We start from the raw sequence: 20,580 nt of genomic DNA, 5'->3' as shown, positions 1-20,580 counted from the left end.
TTGAGTAAGCATTAGAAGGGGAATCCAAAGATCAAACCAGAGATGTCCTTCAAATTTGCCACTAACCAAGTTTTTAGTCACTACCAACTGAGTTAAATAATCTATTCTAAAGCAAAATAAGAAGCTGTTAAGACCACAAAACTCAGTGTGCCTATAGTACAATGTCCCTGGAATATCGTATCTATGGAATATATGTAGGAAAAAGGCAAATAGGTTTGCTTGTAGGTGGTAATGCTAAATTAGAGCTCTTAGTGCTATTTAATTTTTTCATCGCATTTACATTCAATTGAATGTTTGATAAGGATAATGGCTTAGTATAAAAGAAATAGCATTCATAATTGCTGTAGATTTAACTTCATGCATTCACTAGATTATCATGCTCCAAAAAATATGTATGAAAATAATCCTTGACTAGAGCCAAGGCATGTTGATACATCTCTTCAGAAATATACCTTTAGAATTAGTTCCATTTGGGGCTAATATTTAAGAAATATCTCACTATGCCATGTCTTATTCAAATTCCTAAGCTATACATTGAGGACAATTTATAATGAAATTTCTCAACATTTCTGGATTGTTGAAGAGGATAAGGGAAGAAGTGCCTTGGAGACACCAGTAAAATGGTTACTTTACTATATGTTCCTTCAAATATTCTCATTGTCTCCCTCTTCTTCGTGTTGTCTTCCAGCAAATGGCAACACAAATGACAGGGGTCTGGAAGAAGAGAAGCCAATGACAGAAAATGGCTTTTATTTGCTTTTTTTACTATAGCTATTCTTTCTGATACCCTCTAGCCTAGTCTGAAAGAAGCCACTTTGTAAATTTACCTCAGGCAAATATAAAGAAATAAGAAATATACTCCTTTGAGAATCTGTCAGTTCTGTTTCTGCCATCTTCAGTTTAGCACTTTGGTGAACATACTCTTTAACAAGCATGACCATTTGTGCAAACCCTGAGGGCAATTTAGACTTAGGCTTAACCAAAGGGGAGGGATCTTGAATAAAAATGTCTAGATGGAAATTTTCAGGTTAGTACTAAGGGAGCCAGTTTGTGTTTAAGCAAGACATGTTTGTTTGTTTGTTTTAATATTAACCAGGTTCGAAAAATTGTACTTCTCTCTTTTAGTTGAAAATCAAGTTTACTATCACTAATTTATTCAATCACAGGTCAGTATGTGTTGAAACGTGTTTTCCTTTCAATTAACTCTTAGCCCTCCCACACTAAAGAATGAAAGAACAATGGAGTGTGGCATTTGCTTTTATTCTCCTCTTTGAATGCCAATAGCTTCTCTGTGAAATAGTCTTTTAGGAGGGAGGTAGAAAAACACGTCTATCTGTAACATAAGCCTCTGATTGCAATCTGAAACTAGTCCTCTTTGTTGGGCCTCTGAAGTCATTTAAACGTAAATAGATGGGGAAGTAATTGAGAAATTATAGGTCCTTTGATGTTTGAGAATCTAACCAACAATAAGCATTCATTTAGATACTTCATGCTTAACCAAGATAATGAGTGGCCCAATTTTTTTTTTTTTTAACAAATGCAGGAACCTTATTTTTTTCACTTATCACAAATGAACATAAAAGTCATATTTTATAATTTATATTTAAAAAACCTATAGGTGAAGTTCAGGAGTTCAAGAGATTAATTCAACTTTTATGGAAACATTTGTAATAAATCTAAAGTTAATGAATATTCTGACACTTAATATATTTAAGGTTTATAGCTTCTTGAATTTAATATCCAAAATACCCTTCAAATGTATACATAAGTGCAATGAAACAAAAATAAAGGGCATTAGAAGACAGACCTAATCTCCATGGTATATGTTAACCATATTATGTTAGGCTAGGTATAGAATGGGTATAGTCTAGTGAAAACGGCTTGATGAGGGGTCTGTAACATCATCAGAGTGGACAGAAGTAGAAATTTTTTTAAATATATTCTTTCAGAAATATCTTCAAACATTAAATATGTTCAAGATAATTACTAAAATATAATAAAATAAATACTTTGAGATAAAAGAAGTATTTGCTTTATTTCTTTTTGCTTTTTAGGGCTGCACCTGCAGCATATGTAAGTTCCCAGGCTAGGGGTCCAGTAGGAGCTACAGTTGCCAGCCTACATCACAACCACAGCAACACAGGATCCAAGCTGCATCTGCAGCCTACACCACAGCTCACAGCAATGCCAGACCCTTAACCCACTGAGCAAGGCCAGGGATTGAACCTGCATTCCCATGGATACTAGTCAGGTTCATAATCTGCTGAGTCACAACAGGAACTCCTATGATTTCAAGTTTTTTTCTTGGTTACAAAAGGTATTTTTGTAAGCCAGATTGGCTGGCTTCAAACCATGGCTCTTCTACTTGTAAGATCTGTAATCTTAGGCAAGTCACTTAAACTTTCTGTACCCCGGTTTCCTAATCTGCAAAATAGTTTATAAGATTATTGTTAGAACTAAATATGTAGTAGGTATAAACATGTAGATGTAGAAGAATTCTTATATACATATACGCACTTATATGTATACACACACACACACACACACACACACACACACACACACACACACACATAGTGCTTGGAACAGTGCAAGCACACTATAAGTAAGTTAATTTTACTATGTTTACTTTGGTATAGAAAGGTAGTGGGGAAAATGACCAAGTGCTCACAGCTGTCCCTTTCTTATCCTCTGCTTTGAGACAGAAGGGAAGGGGTCAGGGCACAGCAATTAAAAGAATGACACAGCCATTGATAAAAACAGGATAGGACAAAAACTGGTTAGAACCAACCAGGCCCAAGATGGCAGAAGAGTTAAATTCTGGGAGCCCTTGAGTCTCATTATGCACTCATTGAAATACATTAGCATGCTAGGTGACACACTCACATGACGAGACTGATCATAAAAGGCCAAAAAGTGGGCAGTGGCCCAGTTCCTGGAAATCCTGCCCCTTCCCCAAAATAGTTGGAATAATCCTCCCATTTATTTACCTATGAAATTAACCCAATTCATAAAAACTAAAAACTCTGTATTCTAGAGTTGTCTTTCACTTTCTGAGATGGCCCACTTTCTGACGATGGAGTGTGTGCCTCCCTGAATAAATCTGCCTTCAATCTAATTCAGCTTACTCTTGAGTTCTTACCTGTGCAAAGCCTTGAACTTCACTTGACAACCCGACCCAGGGACTTACCAAACACCTAGAATATGACCATTCTCTCACTCCCTTCTCTTTCTCCTATAACACTTTGTCTTGACCAAGCTTTATCAGATATCTCTCCTTCCTATAGGGTCCTGAGCTCTGCTTGCTCCCAAGAAATGAGCAAACACTAAAAATGTGGACCACGTCCCCTTTATCAAGGTCTCCTGGGAATCAGCAAGACAATTTCTTGGTGGACCCCATCGGTCATTTATCTGGCTTGTCTAGTTTCTTCTTAGAAGATTCTGCTTACCCCTTTCTACTTTAAAAAGCGAAACACCTGGAGTTCCCATCATGGCTCAGTGTAACGAATCTGGCTAGGAACCATGAGGTTGCAGTTTGATCCCTGGCCTTGCTCAGTAGGTTAAGGATCCGGCATTGCCATGAGCTGTGGTGTAGGTCACAGACGCCTTCTCTCTATTTGGAATAAAAACATTCTGTAAGTCTAGGATTTGCTTTTATTTGACCAAAAAAGCTATCCTTCACTGAAAACTACATTTTCCATTGTTCCTGATATTATGATTATATTACTGTTTTAATATTCACTATAGAACTGTTTTATATTAAAATTGTATGACCCAGGTGTTTTCTGAACAGGAAAATAAATTCACCTGATAATGCTGTACACAGAGACCTAATTTTTTAAAACAAAAACACTTTTCTATTTATAGAATAACTACACTAGACAAAATTGGCCCATATTTCTATTCTTCCAAATTCCAAATTTGAAATAACTGAGCAACAGGGGCATTTCTAAATGTACCAGAGTGTTGGAACACCTAAAATTTGTAGAGCTTCAATCTCTCTCTCTCTCTTTCACTTTATATAGCTACTGACACTTTATTACCCTTGATTCTCTCTTTTTTTTTTTTTTTTTTTGCTTTTTAGGGCCGCACCCACAGCATATGGAGATTCCCAGGCCAGGTGTCCAATCAGAGCTGCAGCTGATGGCCTATGCCACAGCCACACCACAGCTCACAGCAATGCTAAATCCTTAACCCACTGAGCAAGGCCAAGGATCAAACCCTCAAGCTCATGGTTCCTAGTCAGATTCATTTCCACTGTGCCATGACAGGAACTCCTGTTTCCCTCCTTTTAATTGGAGAATTTTTCTATGACCTTTTGCTTTCTGGGAGGATTTAACTCTTAAAAAGTCATCACTCTAAGGTCACAGTGATAAGACAGTTGAGCCCAGCATTTGAAAACTCTCGAAAAGGTATACTGAGTGAAAATTCTCTAATGATGTTATTTTAGATTATCTCTCAAACAGTAATGAAAATGTATTTTGACATTTTAGTCAGGCTCCATTTTCAGGTAACTTTCACATCTGATAAAGCCATCCAGGGCTAACAGAGTACTTCTGGCATAGCCTAGACCACCCTTTGGCAAGTTCTTTTTCAAAGACAAAATTTGATTGCTCAAACTAGCACGGGCTAACTCATCTTTAAATAGCTCAGATTTAACCTAGCATACAGTTATGGCAGCATTTTTGTTCCTGAGATAGATAGCATTTAAGGTTTACTGAATTTAACTTCCAAAATATATTCCATCAGAAGTTTAAGGGAAATCCACTTCTTTTAACCTCAAAACATGAAGAGGAAACCAAGGTACACATTCTATTAAACAAATATCAGTAAACTGCTAAAAAACTGTTTATATTTAGTGATGGTGCAGTTTAACCAATGAAGTAATTAAAATTCAACAGTATGTGTGACATAAATTATTTTTTAATAGTAGAAATCCAAGTTTTCCTAGAAAGACTGTTCATAAATATGTGAGCAAAATTTAAATTTTTCACATCAAAGGAGGCAAAAATACACAGTGAGGAAAAGATAACCTCTTCAATACATGATATTGGGAAAACTGGACAGCTACATGTAAAAGAATCAAAGTAAAATAAGCTCAAAATCAACTAAAGGCTTAAATGTAAGACCTGACACCATAAAATTTCTAGAAGAAAATAGTGACAGTATACATTTTGACATAGGTCTTAGCAATACCTTGGTATGTGGGAGGTATGCTATCTTCTCAGACAAGGTAAACAAAAGCAAAAATAAGCAAATGGGAGTACATCAAAAGCTTTTGTACAGCAAAGGAAGCCATCAACCAAATGAAAAGGCAACTTACCGAATGAGAATATATTTTCAAAAAACTGATAAGGTGTTAATATACAAAATATACAAAGAACTCATACAACTCAATGTCAAGAAAACAAACAACCCAGTTAAAAATGGGCAGAGGAACACAATAGACATTTTTCAGCAAAGACATACAGATGGCTAACAGACATGAAAATATGCTTTATATCACTAATCATTGAGGAGATACAAATCAAAACCACAATGAGATACCACGTCACACCTCTCAGAATGGCAATCATCAAGAGAAAACAAATAACAAGTGTTGGTGGGGATGTATAGAAAAGGGAATCCTCATGCACTTCTGGTAGGAATGTAATTGGTGCAGTCACTAGGGAAAATTGTATGGAGGTTCCTCATAAAATTAAAAATAGAACTGCTGTATGATCCAGCAATCTCACTTCTGAGTATTTATACAGAATACTAATACACTAATTTAAACAAATACACTAATTTAAAAAGATATATGCACCTTAATGCTCATTGCAGCATTGTTTACAATAGCCAAGATGTGGAAGCAACGTAAGTCTCCATCAATAGATGAATGGATAAAAATGTGGCATATGTATAAGTGTAATACTATTCAGGTATTAAAAAAAGAAATCATGCCATTTGCACAACATAGATGAATCTAGAGGATATTTTGCTAAGTTGAATAAATCAGACTGAGAAAGACAAATACTATATGATCTCATATGTGGAATCTAAAAAACAAACAAAAAAAAAACCCAAAAATATAGAGACTGAAAGGATGGTTGCCAGAGGGGAGAGAATTGGGTGAAATAGGTGAAAGGGATTAAGAGGTATTAAGCTCCAGCTTTTAAAATAAAAGTCATCGGATGTAATATACAGCATAAAGGATATGGTCAGTAATATTGTAGTAACTTTATATGGTTACAGATGGTTACAAGACTTGTGTAGTCATCATTTTATAATGTATGCAAATGTAAAATCACTGTGTAATACATCAAAACTATCATAATATTGTACATCAACTATCTTTCATTAAAATTTTTTTCACATTGAAAGATTACATTCTAAAGCCCAGTTTCTCAGAGAATATCAATTTATTGATTAATCATGTTTAGTTTACAGTATTTTTCTCTATGACCTTATCAGACATCATCATGCTTCATATTCACTCACTTTTGCTGTCACTGTTAAATTGTGAATTTTGATGGTCCCTTTTATTGCTAAAATTTATCATAAAATAACTATTACTAGAGCATTCACAAAGTGATGTCAGTAGTATGCTGTTTTGGCACAGTTGGAAAAGAAAGTGTTGGTGAAAAATAAAATAAGACTTGAAAACTGCTTCTAGGACTGTGTAAATGATACAAAAGGTAGAGACAGCTCAGCTTGAAGCTCTTTCAAGGCAGAACTACAACATATGTCATCTTAAATACTTATAATTTTAACTCCACTAAGTAGCTACTGTAGCTTCAGAAATTTAAGAAAAATATAGCACAACATACTTTGAAATCAATTTTCTTTGAAACTTACAGTCTTACCTTTCCTGCCCTTTTCCCCTCGGATTTCCGCTGATTTAGGATAAAATGGAGGCAAAGGAAGCAAAGGAAAACAAAACAAAACAAAAACAAAAACAAAAAATCAGCTCTAATTTGTTACTGCAAATATATTTTTTTAAAAAGCATGTCAATATTCCCAGTGCAATAATACACAATTTTGCACTTCTTTTTTTTTTTTTAATTTTGTTGTTGTTGTTGTTGTTGTTGTTGTTGCTATTTCTTGGGCCGCTCCCCGCGGCATATGGAGGTTCCCAGGCTAGGGGTCGAATCGGAGCTGTAGCCACCGGCCTACGCCAGAGCCACAGCAACGCGGGATCCGAGCCGCGTCTGCAACCTACACCACAGCTCACAGCAACGCCGGATCGTTAACCCACTGAGCAAGGGCAGGGACCGAACCTGCAACCTCATGATTCCTAGTCGGATTCGTTAACCACTGTGCCACAACGGGAACTCCCAATTTTGCACTTCTAATGAAACTATTTTCATCTGTTGAACTCTACAGCTGTTTTAGTAAAAAGGTATAACAATATTACAAATCTCATGCAACAATATGAAGACCCATATAAAAAGCGTCAATGAGCATCAAAAAAAAAATTATGTGCTTAGCTCACATAGGCATTTGTCATGAAAAAGCTTCTTTCCAATTAGATATTCTCTTATTCTCCATCCATTTTTAAATGAATGAGTTTTTAATCTCAAGCATGGACACAATTTTTTTAAAAAAGAACTATGCTTGTTGGAGAGTCATGAATTAAGAATAAATATAAATATCTATGAGGCTTTGGGTACTGTCTTTAAATGTTAATTTTGGTGGGTCTTAGGAGCACCTTAATTCATTTCTGTTCAACTAAATCCTTTTTGCAGCCATCCTGGCAAAGTCATTTCATTCATTTTTTTATATAAGACTTCTTTATTTACCCCCATCCAACCTCAGGAAATGGATTTAAATTGATTTGGAAGACTCCAGAAGACTTTAGGTCATTTGTCCCTTGGATTCATGTTCCTTTATAGAGGATGAATATGTCCCATGATAAATGCATTACATGTATAATATTTCTAGCAAATAATGCTCCCCAAAATTTTCTCCTCAAATTTTATCTCAGTTCCTTTTCATTGCTACAGTAATGCAAAAGTTTATGTGAGAGCTTTATAGAATCTGAAGAATCACAGAAAATTGGTGAGGAGATAGGGTTGATTTTGAAATAAGTATAAATACAAAGAGAGATACAATAAATATAGCAAAAGGATGAATGATGTTGGGTTGTTGTTTGATCTCAGTTCAAATCTATTTGTTCCCTCCAAAATTAAGTTGTTTTGATCTGTACAGCAGAATTTAATACAACATTGTAAATCATCTATACTTTAGTAAAATAAAATTAAAAAAATACATTTCTAGAAATTCCCTGGTGACCTGGTGTTTAAGGATCTGGAGTTGTCACCACAGTGGCTCGGGTCACTGCTGTGACCTGGGTTCAATCTCTGGCCCAGGAACTTCCTCACGCTATAGGTATGGCTCTAAATAAATAAACAAATAAATAAATAACATGAGGAAGCAACTGTGGCAAGGGGGCATTAAGCATGCCAATACTGTATCAATACCCAGAGTCTGTGAGGATCATCTGAGGGTGTTCAGTCTTGGCAACATGATTCTGCTGATCTAAATAGCTCTCTGAAGACCTTGGGGTATTAGCTCCTTCCTAGGAAGACAGATCTCTGCTTAGCAGTGGTGAAAACTGTTCAGTGACCCTGGGGAAGGTTATCATCTTGCCCACCAGTATCAGTGCTTTCATTTCCTAATGACGTCCTTTAGCAACAAGGTAGTTTCATCTTTGTGTCAGTAGTTGGACATCAGTTCTCAGTTGGTTAAGCTCTCCCTCCCCAGAACCATCTCATAAAAAGGTACACCTCAACTAAATTTGGACTTTATTCCTTTCCTCTTGCCCTTTGCTTGGAACAATAGTGTGATTAACCTACCATTGGTGTGGAATATGTTCTTTCTTTATTGGCTTATTAAGGGACATTATCTTGTATGCTATAGATTTGCAAAATTTTTGTGATTTTTATGATTCCCACAGTGGACTTGTGTTAAATAAAATATTGGCAAAGACAATTTCAGTCTTTGAGCAAAATTTGCCTTGAAACAAAACAAAGACTCTATAGTTTGTTATCCAATGGCTTATTCTCAGACTAAAAAGGGTATATATTTTAATATAAGTTGAATTTCCAAAACTGACATTGAGGCAGATATGCCGACATAGGCACAATTCTATTGTCTAAGGAAATCAAAATATGTGTTTTTTCCTTCCACTTTGGGTAGTTATTTTTAGTTTAAGATAATGGTATTGTTCTTATAAGTTGATCAAATTCAATCAGCAGAGTTAACATTCTACTTGTCTGTGAAGGTGTATCCTGAGGATAATACCTTGAGTAATCTCTTTCAAGAAAATGTCCTTGGGTTTTAATGTCTTTAAACAATTGGTATTTACAACTCTTTATCATGACTAATAATGCTTAAATCATAGGTTTTAATTTTCAACTTTCCAACAGAAATAATATCATGGACAAAAAAAAACCTCAAATGTTTATCCATATCTAAGACTATAACATTAAAAAGTATCATTGTCTACTTTGCAAAACCACAATGGGTCTTTTTTTATATTTGCTCCATTAGAATTTACTTTCAAGAACAAAGTAGATTTTTGTTCGATGTTTTACCACTACTGAGCAATCCAAACTCCTTAGCAAATCAAGTGAAGATAAGGAACTGTTAATTATATCTATCTTGATAAGTTAGAAAAAGTAATGACAATACCTAAGGTTAGTCAACATACTGAGGAGAGCACCTCTTTACCACTGCAGTGAAAAAATGCAACTCCAGGAGTTCCTGAGTACAGTGGGTTAAGTATCCGCCATTGCAGCAACTGTGGCATACATAGGTCACAGATGCAGCTCAGATTCGATCTCTGGCTCAGGTTTCATGTGCTGTGGGTGTAGCCAAAACTCTAGGATATGTGTTTATTTCCCTAAATTATACATTTTAATTAAGAGCACTGCCTATGCTGTGTTATTTTGCCCTTATCTGAGAAATTCTATTGAGAAAAGCTTAAAATAAATCAAGTGGGAAATATAAAATCATAGTCTTTGCATTTTCCAAACCACATAGACACAACACAATCTGTCACCTATTGCATGACAACAAGACAAGCATTAGAATTAAAAGAAAGCACAGAAATATATCGGCAGGCATGTGAGTAGGTTGGCATATTGACACCAAAGTTGATGATAGAAACATTTAAAAAATTTATTCTAGAAGCAGGAAAAACATGCTGAAAAGCAACTTCTATTTTATTGGTGACATGAATTTTTATCTCATTATAAAAATGACCCAAAAATGACCAACATTAAATCAACAAAATCATTGTCCAGACTAAATTATGTATAGTGGGGGAAGGAAAAAAGTTCATTAGTCTGAATGTTACAGGCTCAGAATTTTCTATAATATACATTAGTCATGTAGTTTCATACATTCCTACTAACCTCATGATATGAATAAATTTTAACTCTTACTACCAGTAAATGAACATTGCTCCTATTATATCTAATCTTCTAGATTGATAGAGTTGATTGACACTAATGAAAAAGAAGGGACAAGTTATAGGGTACAAGAGAAGCAACAAAGTTTGTTATTATCAAAGGTATGATCCAACTAAGAGAGCATTTTAAATTTTAACCAGCTCTCTCTCAGTGGAAAATGGTGGCAGACAAGTCACCACAGTGAAGAGTTATTCAAGTATACACTGAGGCTATAGCTGTATTGGCATAATGGAAAGAAATAAGATCAAATAATTTTGGTATTTCTCATATCCACGTGCCTTTGTGTTTTAGCTTTACCTGTTTTAGGCCTGTGCATTCAAAATGAACACAAGGACAAAGGGTGAGGTCAATACAAGAAGAGACCTAGAACCCAAGAGTATTGCCACCACACAGTCTTTCTGAGAAGTCATAATTCATTCTTTTACCCATCTCCAGGTCTACTTTTTTTTTTCCCCCACACCTACAGCAAGTGGAAGTACCCAGACCAGGGATCAAACACATGCCACAGCAGCAACAGTGACCCGAGCCTCGCCAGTGACAATGCCAACTTTTAGCTCACTGAGTCACATAGGAACTCCCAGATTTACCACTTTTCCTTTTCTTACTTGTGTAAAGTATAGCTGTTAACTTCACTCTGGCTTCATATAGCTGCTAACTTCACTCTGGCTTCATGTAGGATATTCCTGAGTATTGCTGCTGCTTATAGAGCAGCTATCCGCTTGAACACAACTATTAGGAATTTTGGATCACCAAGACTAATAATAGAGGGAGCAAGACTAGAGTCAGAAGTCAAGGAAGCCACATCTCTAAGAACAGGTAATAGAAAGAAGAAACCTATTACAGAGCAAAGATATCAGAGCTTATTCTAAATCACTACCCTGCCTGCTGTTTAGGAAAGAAATAGAACAGAATATATATAGGAGGCAATGCATTCTATCAGCACAGATTTATTTTTAAAAGATTGTTACAATTATCACTCAATAAAACATTAACCGTCACTAAATTTTTGTCAGTTGAATCAAGTGCAATAGCAACTTGATATGTCCTTTAACAGTCAAGATTTAACAAAAAGCACTTAAAATGACATCAGGAGCATAGCAATTGCACTTTTTCTGAATGGCATAGTCAAAATGAAAATATTTATGACTGTGTATCCATAGAATATCTTGAATAAATATTTGTCTAAAAATGGACTCAATGGAGGAAGAAATTTTTTTTTTATCCTTGTATGTGCATGTGTGTGTATAACATAACAAATTATAAGTCTATGGAATCAGATTTCTAATACTATACCCTGTGGAATACCCACCGCTCCCCCAACTGACACTTAAAAAATATCAGAACTTTAAGTGTAATTTTTACTTGGTTTAAATAATATAACTACCACTGCCTCATTTATTTTTTTAGTAGGTAGGTCATCTGACATTATATTTCAGAACTTCATTCAGTTATCGACTTACAGTGCAGTTGGCTTTAAAGGAAAGATACTGGTGAATCTCAACATGTGATGTTTGTTTACTACCTATTTTCATTCTGAAATGTAAACAACTGTTTCAAAAGAACACATTTATGAGAATGTATCTCATAAATCTTATGTAAACATCATATCCAAGTTTTTGCATGGGTATATGTTTTCATTTCTCTTGGGCATATACCCAGGAGTGGAATAGCTCTATGTTTAATCATTTGAGAAAATGCCAGACTGTTTAACAAAGAAGTTGCATAATTTCAAACTCAGTAAAATCAGTAGTGTACAAGGGTTCAGATTTCTCCACATCCTTGCCAACAAGGTAATTTATTTTTAATTCCTTAACCTTAGAATTAAAGAATGTCTAAATATTAAAATTAAATATTACATATTAGAATATTTAGAATTAAATTCCCATCTGAATACTTTTAAAATATATACTGGGATCCAAAGTTAGTTTAATTAGATCAGTAAAATTATGTAGCATGGGAGTTCCCGTCATGGCTCAGCAGTAAACAAACCTGACTAGCATCTATGAGGACGCATGTTTTATCCCTGGTCTCACTCAGTGGGTTAAGGATCTGGTGTTGCCATGAACTGTGGTGTAGGTCACAGATGCAGCTCGGATCCCATGTTGCTGTGGCTGTGGTGTAGGCCAGCAGCTACAGCTCCAATTGGACCCCTAATCTGGGAACCTCCATATGCCATGGGTGTGGCCCTAAAAAAAATACAAAAAAAATATTATATAGTGTGAACTATTCTACTATATAAGCTTAATGTACTCTTCTATGGTACTGAGATACCAGTGAACAAATTGTCCAACTCATCCATTCAGAGGGTTGAAAAGTTATCAATTCCATGCCATGAATTTACACATAATTTGAAATACATGTGTCAAATCGGAGATTCCCTCTGCTAAAGTGAATGAAACTTAAAAATGGTTGTCAAATTATTATTTATTCAAATCCACCTACTGTATAGTGTATCACTGTTAAAGTCTGACAGAACATTTGGAAGAAGACATAGGATATCATGGGACAATGCCATTGCATTTGCTGAGTTATGTGGGAAAGGGATTGAGAGTACTGGATTAAATCCAGTTGAAATGATTTTTCAAGGGTCCTGAATCTTGGAATTGGAACATGGAGAGATTATAAAAGTACCAGAATGAGAGTCAAACTAAGGGGGGGGGGCAGGGGGGAAGCAATGCTTTATACAAGATTGATGCTGGAATCAATCTAGCAAAGCTAAACAAGAATAAAATATTCTCAAAATGACCTAGAAGCAGAATATTATGAATGATACCAAATTCCCAGTTTCTTATCAGAAGAGAGGGTTGACATGGATTACTACTGAACTTACTCTCACATAATCTTTCTGGTTTATTCAAAACTCTACTCTTTCCTTGAAACATTCTTATACTATGAGAATAACAAAACAATGTGACAGACACATCTGCCTTCTTGAAAACATTGTAACAAAAACAAAGTGACAGACACATCTGCCTTCTTAAAATATTGCATGTCTGTGGGAACAAAGTTCCATCTTTAATTGTTTGAATTTTGTATAAAGATACCTTTGTCTAGACATAAGCAATTGTCTCCAATATCACTTTAAATTACAGATCACTTTAATGTGTCATTCCTGTAAAATGTAAAAATCTGAGAATGTTGCATTGTGTCTATTAAAGCTTGTATATGATTACACAATGAACATCAAAGTAATAAAGTGATTGTGAGAATAAACACCAGAATACAAATGATTTTTCTTAATTACAAGAAGGAAAACATTTTTTATTTATTTTCTTTTTTTTTTTTTTTATTTTCCCACTGTACAGCAAGGGGGTCAGGTTATCCTTACATGTATACATTGCAATTAAAGTTTTTCCCCCACTCTTTCTTCTGTTGCAACATGAGTATCTAGACATAGTTCTCAATGCTATTCAGCAGGATCTCCTTGTAAATCTATTCTAGGTTGTGTCTGATAAGCCCAAGCTCCCGATCCCTCCCACTCCCTCCCCCTCCCATCAGGCAACCTCAAGTCTCTTCTCCAAGTCCATGATTTTCTTTTCTGAGGAGATGTTCATTTGTGCTGGATATTAGATTCCAGTTATAAGTGATATCATATGGTATTTGCCTTTGTCTTTCTGGCTCATTTCACTCACTATGAGAGTCTCTAGTTCCATCCACGTTGCTGCAAATGGCATTATGTCATTCTTTTTTATGGCTGAGTAGTATTCCATTGTGTATATATACCACTTCTTCCTCATCCAATCATTTGTTGATGGACATTTGGATTGTTTCCATGTCCTGGCTATTGTGAATAGTGCTGCAATGAACATGTGGGTGCATGTGTCTCTCTTAAGTAGAGTTTTGTCTGGATAGGTGCCCAAGAGTGGGATTGTAGGGTCATATGGAAGTTCTATGTATAGATTTCTAAGGTATCTCCAAACTGTTCTCCATAGTGGCTGTACCAGTTGACATTCCCACCAGCAGTGCAGGAGGGTTCCCTTTTCTCCACAGCCCCTCCAGCACTTGTTATTTGTGGACTTCTTAATGATGGCCATTCTGACTGGTGTGAGGTGGTATCTCATGGTAGTTTTGATTGGCATTTCTCTTATAACCAGCGATGTTGAGCATTTTTTCATGTGTTTGTTGGCCATCTGTGTATCTTCTTTGGAGAAATGTCTATTCAGGTCTTATGCCCATTTTTTCATTGATTGATTGGTTTTTTTGCTGTTGAGTTGTATAAGTTGCTTATATATTCTAGAGATTAAGCCCTTGTCGGTTGCATCATTTGAAACTGTTTTCTCCCATTCTGTAAGTTGTCTTTTTGTTTTCTTTTTGGTTTCCTTTGCTGTGCAAAAGCTTTTCAGTTTGATGAGGTCCCATGGGTTTATTTTTGCTCTAATTTCTATTGCTTTGGGAGACTGACCTGAGAAAATATTCATGAGGTTGATGTCAGAGAGTGTTTTGCCTATGTTTTCTTCTCGGAGTTTGATGGTGTCCTGTCGTATATTTAAGTCTTTCAGCCATTTGGAGTTTATTTTTGTGCATGGTGTGAGGGTGTGTTCTAGTTTCATTGCTTTGCATGTTGCTGTCCAGGTTTCCCAGCAATTCTTGCTGAATAGACTTTCCTTTTCCCATTTTATGTTCTTGCCTCCCTTGTCAAAGATTAATGGACCATAGGTGTCCGGGTTTATTTCCGGATTCTCTATTCTGTTCCATTGGTCTGTCTGTCTGTTTTGGTACCGGTACCACACTGTTTTGATGACTGTGGCTTTGTATTTCTTGAAGTCTGGGAGAGTGATGCCTCCTGCTTGGTCTTTGTTTCTCAGGATTGCTTTGGCGATTCTGGGTCTTTTGTGGTTCCATCTAAATGTTTGGATTGTTTGTTCTAGTTCTGTGCAAAATGTCATGGGTAATTTGATAGGGATTGCATTGAATGTGTAGATTGCTTTGGGTAGTATGGCCATTTTCACAATATTGATTTTTCCAATCCAGGAACATGGAATATCTTTCCATTTCTTTACATCTTCTTTGATTTCTTTGATTAAAGTTTTATAGTTCTCGGCATATAGGTCCTTTACCTCTTTGGTCAGGTGTATTCCGAGGTATTTGATTTTGTGAGGTACAATTTTAAAAGGTATCGTATTTTTGTATTCCTTTTCTAATGTTTCATTGCTGGTATACAGAAATGCAACTGACTTCTGAATGTTCATCTTATATCCTGCTACTTTGCTGAATTTATTAATCAGTTCAAGTAGTTTTGGGGTTGAGTCCTTAGGGTTTTCTATGTATAGTATCATGTCATCTGCATACAGCAACAGTTTTACCTCTTCTCTTCCTATATGGATGCCTTTTATTTCTTTTGTTTGTCTAATTGCTGTGGCTAGGACTTCCAAAAATATGTTGAAGAGCAGTGGTGAGAGTGGGCATCCCTGTCTTGTTCCAGATTTGAGTGAGAAGGCTTTCAGTTTTTCCCCATTGAGGATTATCTTTGCTGTGGGTTTATCATAAATGGCTTTGATTATATTCAGGAATGTTCCCTCTATACCCACTTTGGCGAGGGTCTTGATCATGAATGGATGTTGGACTTTGTCAAATGCGTTTTCTGTGTCTATTGAGATGATCATATGATTTTTGACTTTTTTTTTTTGTTACTGTGGTGTATGATGCTGATTGATTTGCGTATGTTGAACCATCCTTGTGAACCTGGGATGAACCCAACCTAGTCATGGTGTATAATTTTTTTGGTATGTTGTTGGATTCGGTTGGCTAAGATTTTGTTGAGAATTTTTGCATCTATATTCATCAATGATATTGGCCGATAGTTTTCTTTTTTGGTGGTATCTCTGCCTGGTTTTGGAATGAGGGTGATGGTGGCCTCATAGAATGTCTTTGGGAGTATTCCTTCTTCTTCAACCTTTTGGAAGAGTTTCAGGAGGATGGGCACCAATTCCTCTTTATAGGTTTGATAAAATTCACCTGTGAAGCCATGTGGTCCTGGACTTTTATTTGTAGGGAGTGATTTTATGACCTCTTCAATTTCATTTCTAGTGATTGGTCTGTTCAGTTGGTCTGTTTCTACTTGTTTCAGTTTTGGCAGGCTGTAAGATTCTAGAAAATTGTCCATTTCTTCCAGATTGTCAAACTTGTTGCCGTACAGTTGTTCATAGTATTTTCTTATGGGTTTTTGTATTTCTGCTGTATCCGCTGTGATTTCTCCTTTTTCATTTCTAATGTTGGTTATTTGGGTTCTTTCTCTCCTCTTTTTAGTGAGTCTGGCCAGGGGTTTGTCAATTTTGTTCACCTTTTCAAAGAACCAGCTCTTGGTTTTATTAATTTTCTCTATTGTTTTTTGAGTCTCTATTTTATTGATTTTTTCTTTGATCTTTATAATTTCCTTCCTTCTGCTGACTTTAGGACTTTTTTGTTCTTCTTTTTCTAATTCGTTTAGGTGGAGGCGGAAAACATTTTTTAAAGTGCAGTATCTACCATCCACTTAATTCTGTGAATGCCTGCTTTTTATATTAGATGAAAGAATGACTTATGAGAACTATGATAAGAAGTAAAAATTTAAAAGTGACCTATTTACCTGCCTTTATATCAAACTCTGATAAAAAAAGGGTATTTTAAAATAGTATTATTAGTTCAACTGCATTGATTTAAAAGTAAGGTTAATTCTTACCTCCTTTGTCATAGATTAGTTGGCTGTAGGTGTGTGGGTTTAATTCTGGGCTTTTATCCTGTTCCACTGATATATATTTCTGTCTTTGTGCCAGTACCATATGGTTTTGATGATTGTTGCTTTGTAGTATAGTCTGAAGACCAGGAGCCTGATTCCTCCAGCTCCATTTTTCTTTTTCAGGATGGCTTTGGCTATTCTGGGTCTTTTGCGCTTCCAAACAAACTTTAAAATCTTCTGTTCGAGTTCTGTGAAAAATGTCATGGGTAATTTGATAGGGATTGCATTCAATCTGCAGATTGCCTTAGGTAGTATAGTCATTTTGATAATACTGACTCTTCCAATCCATGGGCATGGTATTTCCTCCCATCTATTTGTGTCATCTTTGATTTCTTTCATCAGTGGCTTATAGTTTTCAGAGTGCAGGTCTATTGTCTCTTTAGGTAGGTTTACTCCTAGGTATTTGATTCTTCCGGATGTGATGGTAAACAGGATTGCTTCCCTAATTTCCTTTTCTGCTCTTTCATTGTTAGTGTATAGAAATGCCATCCATTTCTGTGTATTGATTTTGTATCCTGCGACTTTGCCAAATTCATGGATGAGCTCTAACAGTTTTCTGGTAGAGTCTTTAGGATTCTCTAGGTATAGTATCATGTCATCTGCAAATAGGGATAGTTTTACTTCTTCCTTTCCCATTTGGATTCCTTTTATTTCTTTTACTTCTCTGATTGCTGTGGCTAGGACTTCGGAAACTATGCTGAATAGTAGTGGCAAGAGTGGACATCCTTGTCTTGTTCCTGATCTCAGCAGGAATTCTTTCAGCTTTTCACCATTGAGAATGATGTTTGCTGTGGGTTTGTCATATATGGCCTTTATCATGTTGAGGTAGGTTCCCTCTATGCCCACTTTCTGAAGGGATTTTATCATAAATGGGTATTGGATTCTGTCAAAAGCTTTTTCCATGTCTATTGAGAGGATCATATGGTTTTTCTTCAGTTTGTTAATGTGATGTATCATACTGATGGATTTGCAGATATCAAAGAACATTTGTATGTTTGGGATAAATCCCACCAGATCATGATGTACAGTCCTTCTAATGTATTGTTGGATGCAGTGTGCTAGGATTTTGTTGAGGATTTTTGCATCGGTGTTCGTCAGTGAAATTGGCCTGTAATTTTCTTTTTTTGTGGTATCTTTGTCTGGTTTTGGTATCAGGGTGATCGTGCCCTCATAGAATGAGTTTGGGAGTATCCTTTCCTCTGAAAATTTTTGAAATAGTTTCAGAAGGAGAGGTGTTAGCTCATCTCTAAATGTTTGATAGAATTCGCCAGTGAAGCCATCTGGTCCTGGACTATGGTGTTTTGGAGTTTTTTAATCGCAGTTTCAATTTTAGTTCTTGTGATTGGCCCATTCATCTTTTCTATTTTGTCTTGGCTTAGTCTTGGAAGATTGTACTTTTCTAAGAATTTGTCCATTTCTTCTAGATTTTCTGTTTTATTGGCATATAGTTGCATATTGTGGCCTCTTATGATCCTTTGTATTTCTGTGATGTCCATTGTTACTTCTCCTTTTTCATTTCTAATTTTATTGATTTGCGTCTTCTCTCTTTTTTCTTGATAAGTCTGGCTAAGGGTTTATCATTTGGTTGATCTTTTCAAAGAACCAGCTTTTCATTTCATTGATCTTTTCTATGGTTTTCTTTGTTTCTATTTCATTGATTTCTGCTCTGATCTTTATGATTTCTTTCCTTCTACTAACTTTAGGTCTTGTCTGTTCTTCTCTCTCCAGCTGCTTTCGATGTGAAGTTAGCTTGTTTATTTGAGCTTTTTCTTGTTTCCTGAGGTGGGCTTGTATTGCTATAATCTTTCTTCTTAGAACTGCTTTTGTTGCATCCCATAGGTTTTGGAGTGTTGTATCTTTGTTGTCATTTGCTGCTAGGTATTTTCTAATTTCCTCTTTGATTTCTTCAGTGATCCATTGGTTGTTTAGTAGCATGTTGTTTAGTCTCCACATGTTTGTGGTTTTTGCAGTTTTTTTCTTGTGGCTGATATAATCCAGTTGTGTAGTATTGTGGTTGGAAAAGATGCTTGACATGATTTCAATTTTCTTAAAGTTACCGAGGTTGGATTTGTAGCCCAGGATGTGATCGATCTTAAAGAATGTTCCATGTGCACTTGAGAAGAATGTGTATTCTGTTGCTTTTGGATGGAATGTCCTATACATATCTATTAAGTCCATCTGGTCTAATGCTTCATTCAGGGCCTGTGTTTCCTTATTGAATTTCTGTCTGGATGATCTGTCCATTGCTGTAAGTGGGGTGTTAAAGTCCCCCACTATGATTGTGTTATTGTTGATTTGTCCTTTTAATGTTGCTAGCAGTTGCCTTATATATTGTGGTGAACCTATGTTGGGTGTGTAGATATTTAAAATTATTGTATCTTCTTCTTGGATTGATCCTTTGATCATTATGTAATGTCCTTCTTTGTCCCTTAAAATATTCTTCACTTTAAAGTCTATTTTGTCTGATATGAATATTGCTACTCCAGCTTTCTTTTGATTCCCATTTGCATGGAATATTTTCTTCCATCCTCTCACTTTCAATTTATATGTGTCCCTAGAAGTGAAGTGGGTCTCTGAAGACAGCATATATATGGGTCTCATTTTTGTATCCATTCAGCCAGCCTGTGTATTTTGGTTGGGGCGTTTAGTCCATCAACATTTAAGGTAATTATTGATATGGATGTTCTTATTGCCATTTTATTAATTGCTTTGGATTTGTTTTTGTTGCTCTTTTTTCTTCCCTTCTTCTCTTGTTCTCTCCTCTTCTGGTTTGATGACTCTCTTTAGCGTTGTATTTGAGTTGTTTTTTCTTATTTGTTTGCGTATCAATTGTAGATTTTTGGTTTGCGGTAATTCTGAAGGTTTGAAATAAGAGGCTATATATATATGAGATTGTTTTAAGTTGTTTTTCTCTTATTTTCAAGTGCATCTCCAGTGCCCTGCCCCACCTCTTCTCATGATTTCTGATTTTGGTGGCATAATTGTGCATGGATGATTTCGTATCTTTTCTATATATATACCTTTACTGGTGAGCCTTGTCATTTGTGGTATTTTTGTTTCCTGTTGCTGTCTTTTCTTAAAAGTTTCTGCACAGCAATGGAAACCCTAAACAAAACAAAAAGACAACCCACCAAGTGGGAGAAAATCTTTGCAAATGATTCAACTGACAAGGGATTAGTCTCCAAATTTTATAAACACCTCCTGCAGCTCAATACCAAAACAACAAACAACCCCATCAAAAAATGGGCAGAAGATCTAAACAGTCAATTCTCCAGAGAAGACATACAAATGGTCAAAAAACACATGAAAAGATGTTCAACATCACTCATCATTAGAGAAATGCAAATAAAAACCACTATGAGTTACCTCCTTACACCAGCCAGAATGGCCATCATCAAAAAGTCTACA

The 20,580-nt window shown here is 35.8% G+C and overlaps 1 protein-coding gene across 36 annotated transcripts in view; it reads right to left on the bottom strand.

Moving 5' to 3' along the window:
• Positions 1 to 20,580, bottom strand: part of PCDH11X (protocadherin 11 X-linked) — a 728,596-nt gene that overhangs the window by 351,791 nt on the left and 356,225 nt on the right. For 11 of the 36 annotated variants that reach the window (XM_021080411.2, XM_085006455.1, XM_021080409.2 and 8 more), the window contains one exon: positions 6,846 to 6,875. The exons of 17 other annotated variants lie outside the window; for them this stretch is intronic. In XM_021080411.2, the coding sequence (XP_020936070.1) occupies positions 6,846 to 6,875 (30 nt within the window). Of the gene's footprint in view, positions 1 to 6,837; positions 6,876 to 20,580 lie in introns of all 36 variants that reach the window. 8 more of the 36 variants (XM_085006470.1, XM_021080416.2, XM_021080417.2 and 5 more) reach the window with 1 other exon arrangement.

This window comes from Sus scrofa, chromosome X, assembly GCF_054392235.1.
Source record: "Sus scrofa isolate SSC_HxYL_T2T_F1_AM1 chromosome X, Sscrofa_HxYL_maternal_Yorkshire_Landrace_v2.0, whole genome shotgun sequence".
NCBI classification, from domain to species: Eukaryota; Metazoa; Chordata; class Mammalia; order Artiodactyla; family Suidae; genus Sus; species Sus scrofa.
The sequence above is the reverse complement of the archived record's forward strand: the minus strand, read 5'-3'. Positions and strand labels throughout refer to the sequence as shown.